The 6,921-nt window shown below is 18.0% G+C and overlaps 2 protein-coding genes across 2 annotated transcripts; both read left to right on the forward strand.

Moving 5' to 3' along the window:
- Positions 1 to 728: 728 nt before the first annotated feature.
- Positions 729 to 4,610, forward strand: PGSY75_0707800 (putative RAP protein; the record flags this gene model as incomplete). Its single annotated transcript, XM_018784943.1, has 3 exons — positions 729 to 4,252; positions 4,344 to 4,403; positions 4,538 to 4,610. The coding sequence occupies 3 exons, from the start codon at positions 729 to 731 to the stop codon at positions 4,608 to 4,610; spliced, it is 3,657 nt and encodes a 1,218-aa protein (XP_018642444.1).
- A 955-nt stretch (positions 4,611 to 5,565) lies between these two features.
- On the forward strand, positions 5,566 to 6,345 carry PGSY75_0707900 (putative ribosomal protein S8e; the record flags this gene model as incomplete). Its single annotated transcript, XM_018784944.1, has 1 exon — positions 5,566 to 6,345. One exon carries the CDS (start codon positions 5,566 to 5,568, stop codon positions 6,343 to 6,345), a length of 780 nt encoding a protein of 259 aa, XP_018642445.1.
- Between the last annotated feature and the right edge of the window lie 576 nt (positions 6,346 to 6,921).

Raw genomic sequence — 6,921 nt, forward strand, 5'->3', positions numbered from 1 at the left:
TGAAAATCTAATAGGATTTTAACTTATTTTTTTAATTGTATCTAAATCTTTTGACCTGTAAAAATTATTACTATAACATATATATAAGCATAAAAAGCTTATACATATTAATTCATATAAAAAGAACACAAATAGTAAGAGAATAAAAAGTTTTCAAAGTCCAGTTTATTCTATATCTTAAATGTATTTAACACATATGTATAAATTACTTAAATTTTATGAGAATCATTTTTTTGTAATCCTAATTATAAAAAAAAAATAAAATAAATAAATTCAAAATAGTAAAAGAAATATATTAAGGATTAAAAAAAATGTGTATCCTTTGAATAAAAAATATTACATATATTAGCCTATGGCACAATAAATAAGCTCTCTTATGGTCATAATATTTAAAAAAAAAAAATAATATAAATATATTATATATATATTATATATATGTAAAAAAAAAAATAAATAAATAAATATATATATATATATATAATAAAATAAAGTATAAAAAATATATATATATTATATATTTATATATATCATTATTTTATATATATTCATCAAATGATAAATTAGAAAAATAAAAAAAAAAAAAAAAAAAAAAAAAAAAATGGAAATCAAACCCCTATTATAATTTTCTTTATCATCATAGTATTATCTTATCAAATTTATAATATATTTACATAACATATATTTTTATATTTATTTTTCTACTTTTGTGTATTTGGCAATGAGAAATTATGATTATTTTCTTTAAAATAGTTGTATTTATATTACACTTGTTTTATATCATAGGAATTATAATTTTATTTTTAGACCATGTACAGTCTTCTAAATTGAATATTGTGTACAAGCCAAATGGTAGTTTTTCAAAAGCCTTGTTCATAAATAATTTGTTTGATTTCAAGGAAAAATTTAAGAACAATTTTGCTAAGAAACGAAAGAAAAATGATATAAATTATTTCCATGGTAATTATAAAAGGAACAATTCAAATACTGATTTTAATTTATTTATTGAATCGTTCAATAAAAAAAATACTTTTATTAAACCAATATATGTAACTTTTCAAGATGATATGAATAAAAGTGTAGCTAGCCAAAATGAACTTCTCCCCCCCCCAAAAAAAAAAAAAAAAAATTCTGAACAAAACCAGCTATTTTTGAAAAGTACGAAACAAAAAGATATTCATGAAATGACTATTGATGAGGAAATTGAAAATTATGATAACATACAAATGGATGAAGAAGAAATGAATAAAGAGGATTATAAAGAAAGTGATAGTAATGATATAAATAATAATAATAATAATAATTATAGTAATGATATAAATAATAATAATAATTATAGTAATGATATAAATAATAATAATAATAATTATAGTAATGATAAAAATAATAATTATTATTTTAAAAATATGGATGATAGTGAATATGATTTGATAAATGATTATATCTTATTAAAAAAAAACGGATTAACTATAAAAGAATTAATGGAACAAGGGAAATGGGCTTGTCCAAAAGAGAATTTAAAAATGATAAGAGAACGTGTTAATTCCAAAATTAATTGGAACTATATTTTGAAGAAAAACAATGAACTACTTAATGATAATGTAGACAAAATATATCATGGGATATATAAAAAAGAAAATGTGGATGATTTATTATTTGTTTTTGATACGTATCCATATAATTATTTAAATATTACTATGAGTGTTTTTTCTCTTTACAAATTTGCAAATAGTTATTTAAACGAGAAGAAAGAAAAAATGAATAGTGTAAATGAAAAGAAACATGGCTTTTTTAATAATATATCTAGTAAAAATTTTTTGATAAAAGAACAAGAAGACGAAGAAAAAAAAAAAAAAAAACATGATATGGAATATATAAATGAACATATAAATATAAAAAATAATGACAATAAATCAAGATATAATGAAAAAAAGGATTCATATGATGATAACTTTTTTGCTTTAGAAAATATACAAGATGATGTTGGTGATAATAATATTTTTAAAATAAAAGAAGAAAGAAAAAGATTAAATTATATTACAACAAATAGAAATTTTCAAAGAATTGTTGGTTCAATTAATAAACATTTAAAAATTATCTATAGAATATTTTCATCTAATGAAAAATTATCTTCTTATGAAAAAAATAAAAATGTTTACAAATATATTCCTTATATAAATATTAAAGATATTATTATTATTTTAAAATCGTTCTGTATATTAAAATATGATCATGCAAATATATATAAATATATATATTTTTTTATTGTTCATTTTATTGATAAATTTGATCTATATAATTTATGTCAAGCAGTCCATTTATGTATTATTAAAAAAATATATATCAAACCATTATATCAAAACTTTATAAAATATTTAGAGAAAATTTTTGAACAAGGTAAAAATGATTATATAGGCAAAATACAACACTCTCAAAATAATACATCTGTTTCTTTAAATGAAAAAAAAAGAGACACACATGAGGAATTACATGATCATCATAATACTACTAATAAAAATAATGTTAAAACAGATATTTTATTGAATATACCATATGATAATAATAGAAATAACTTATGTAAAAATATTATCTCTTTATATGATCATATAAATATTAAAGATTTTTATAATAACATAGAAAACATTTTAGAAGGATATTCTTCTAATTCTTACAATTATTATACATCACCTTTATATGCGAATAAATTTAATTATTATATATATCATTCTTGTAATTATTCTAATATTAACAATGCTTTAGATGATGAGGAGGAAAAAAAAGAGAAAGAAAAAGATGTAAAAAGTTTTATGACCAAAGATATGAGAAAAGAGAAAGAACGTTTTATTGAAGAAAATAGTAATAAGGATATAACCATAAATCAAAATAAAAATAATAATAATAAAAGAGATAATAAAATAGATAATAGAAAGGATATTAATTTATATGTATATATTTTATATGTTTTATCTAAATTTCCATATAGTAATGTAAATATAATAAATAAAATTATTTCACATCTAATACAAGATATACATAATTTATCAATAGACGAATTAATATTAACTTTTTATAGTATAGCCGAGCTAGAATATGAGGATCATGAGGTCCAAAATTATTTATATCTCTTAATTTTTCAGCGGCTACATTTGTTGAATTATAGAAATAATGACACGCTGTTGAAGTTAATAAAGTCGTTATATTTGACAAACAATTTGGATAGGGTATATGATGATGATACAGATATAGAAAATGGTGTTCAATATGTGGATGAAAAAGAAAGCAAAAAGGAAACGCAACAGCAACAACAAGAACAAGAACAAGAAGAAGAACAAGAAGAACCAAAGAAGAAAGGATGTAATGATAAGGATGATGAAAAAAAAGAACAACTTAATAATATAGATAATGAAGATAATAACTTGTTTAGTAAAAAAAATTGTGATTATAAGAACCATGCAAAAGTATCACAAGGAATTAGTTTTATAGAACATATAAATAAGGATGAAAATAATAAAATGGAAAGTATAAAAATTTTAATGATATATGTTATATCAAAGATGATATTAAAAAATGTAAATAATTATAGTCCTATTGAATTAGTAGATATTATTAGATATATGTCTGCATTTAAATTTATAAATAAAGAATTATTTTCTTTTGTATACAGTTTACCATTTTTTAAAAATTTGAATGAAGATGTATTAAATTATTATAAAAATCATGTCTATTTTAATCAATCCTATTATGCATATACAAAAAATAATAATATAAATACACCTATAGAAATTATGTTATGTAAATTATATCAGTCCTATTTATCATATAATATGTATATAAAACAAATTGACAATAGTTATATAAAAAAAAATGTATTAAAGGATGATATTATTAAAAATATATATAAAAGAAATAATGACCAAATAAATTTTATACAATTCGATGATTCTATATTACAAATATTAAAAAAGACATATCTAAATAATATGAAAATATCTTCATATGCATCTTCTTCATTACATTATGAAATAGCAGATATAATAAATAAAGATTTTAAAATACCTTGTCATGTCGAATATAAAACCCCTAGTGGATTAATAATAGATATAGCTATATTATATGAGGACATCAAAAAAATAAATCCCTCATGTCCATTCTTTAAAAATATTGCAATCGAAATTAATGGTCCATTCCATTACAAAACAAAATCTTTGAACAAGAATTTTCCGTTGATCAATACAAAGACTATTTTAAAAAAGAGGTACACATAAATTAATAAATAAATAAATAAATATATATATATAATATATGTGTGTGTATATTTTTTTTTTTTTTTTTTTTTAACTTTATAGGCTATTACAATTTGAAAACTGGGATGTTATATCTTTTCCCTTTTGGGAAATCAAGCCATGGTATAAAATATAAATATATTATAAATAAATAAATAAATAAATATATAAATAAATATATATATATATATTTATATTTATATATATACATACATATTTATATTAATGCTTTTATTTTTTTGTTTAATTTTTTATAGGTTTAGTAAAACGAGGAAAGAAAGTTACATATTAAAAATGTTACCCGAGAAACTCAAAACGTTTTTTAAATAATTAAAATGGAGTATTAATATGATATATTATATATATATATATATATATCATTTATTTTAAATTTTTTTGGTTATTTTTTAAAAATATATATGTTCACTTAAATATATAAATATATATTATTTTTATTAATAAGACCTTTTGCATTATATGTACATATATTATATATATATTTTTATTTTTTTTTGTTTCAAACGAAATTTATTTAATAAACAAAAAAGTGAAATAAAAATTATAATACCTTTATATATATTATTATTATAAAAAAAAAAATATATATTTAATTTTCTCCTTCCAATTTTGTACTGTCGTTTTTTATATATATTTTTATAACAAGAAATGTTCAATATATATTTTTTCTTATGAGATATCATAATAAATATAAATAATAAGTATAATTATATAATTAAAATATAATTTATTTTGAATTTTAAAAATTAAGAAAATATATTTTTTATAGAGTCACAAATATATATAAATAAAATAATAAATATTAAGTATACATGGTAATATATATATATATAGAGATTTTATTTTTTTGTTACCTTTTTGGTATCGATATATTTATATTATATATATTAATAATATGTATATAAAAATTTATTTATTTAAATATATTTTATTTTATATATAATATAATAATTTAAATTTTTGAAATTATTTTAAGAAAAATATAATTCTTTATTTGTAATGATTATTCTTTAAAAGCATTAAAAAAAAAAAAAAAAAAAAAAAATTTCAATATTTATTTATAAGAATAAATGGAAGAAGAAAAAAAATAATGATAAAATAAAAATAATTAAGAGGCATTTTATTTTTTATGAGTATATATTTTTATACGAAATTTTAAAATTGTGATTAGTATTTAAAAATAAAATATATTATATATAATATATATATATATATATATATATATTTATTTATTTTTATATATTTATATATATATATTTTTTGTGCGATGCCGCAAAATGATTATATCGAATTACACCGTAAGAGGTATGGATACCGCTTTGACCATTTCGAAAAAGTAAGAAAAAAGGAAGCGAGAAAAGTTCATAAGGATTCTTTGAAAGCTAAAAAATTAAGAGGAATAAAAGCTAAAATATATAATAAGAAGAAATATACAGAAAAAGTGAATCTTAAGAAAACATTAAAATCACATGAATTAAAAGATATTAAAAGAACTGAAACTTTAAAAGATGATAATGGATTACCATCCTATTTATTAGATCGTCAACAAACAAAACAAACTCAAATATTGACTAACCTTATAAAACAGAAAAGAAAAAGTAAATGTGGAAAATGGCAATTACCTATACCCAAAATACAAGCTTTAAATGAAGCTGAAATGTTAAGAGTTGTGAAATCAGGAAAAAGAAGAAGAAAGACATGGAAAAGATTAATAGATAAAATATCATTTGTAGGTAATGATTTCACAAGAAAAAATCCTAAATTTGAAAGATATATACGTCCAAGTAGTTTAAGATTTAAAAAAGCTAATGTTTATCATAGTGAATTGAAATCAACATTCTCTTTAGATATTATTAGTGTTAAAGTCAATCCACAATCAAATCTTTATACAAATCTTGGTATTATAACTAAAGGTACCATTATAGAAGTTAATGTAAGCGAATTAGGTTTAGTTACACAATCAGGAAAAGTCATATGGGCAAAATTTGCTCAGGTTACAAATAATCCTGAGCTAGATGGTTGTATTAATGCAACCTTATTAGTATAAAAAAAAAAATATATATATATATATATATATATATATGAACATGTATATATGTTGGGGTGTATAATTTTTATTTTATTTTATTTTATTTTATTTTATTTTTTTTTATAGTATTTAATCATTTCACCTTTTGTAATTAAAAAAAAATTATATATATTATATAAATATGTATATATTAATATATTTATCCTTTTTATAATAAAATGGATGGAAATTTTATAAATCATATATATATATATATATATATATATATATATATATATATATATATATTTATATATATATATAGTAAAACCATTTGAACTCTTTTTTTTTAAAACGTGTTAATGTTTTATATAATAATAATGTTTTTTCCTAATCATTTAATTAGAAACTTATTTCTTTGGAAATATTTTTAATTTATTTATTGGTAACTTTTTTTTTTTTTTTTTTTAAATGTAACATCCAAATAATTTTTATACGCACAATGTTAGTACAACATAAAGGACACTTCCTGCTCTTATAATGAGTATTTTTTTTTTTTTTTTTTTTTTTTTTTTTTTTTTTTTTTTTTTTAAAAAAAAAAAAAAAAATATATGT

Source organism: Plasmodium gaboni, chromosome 7 (genome assembly GCF_001602025.1).
Source record: "Plasmodium gaboni strain SY75 chromosome 7, whole genome shotgun sequence".
Taxonomy (NCBI): domain Eukaryota; phylum Apicomplexa; class Aconoidasida; order Haemosporida; family Plasmodiidae; genus Plasmodium; species Plasmodium gaboni.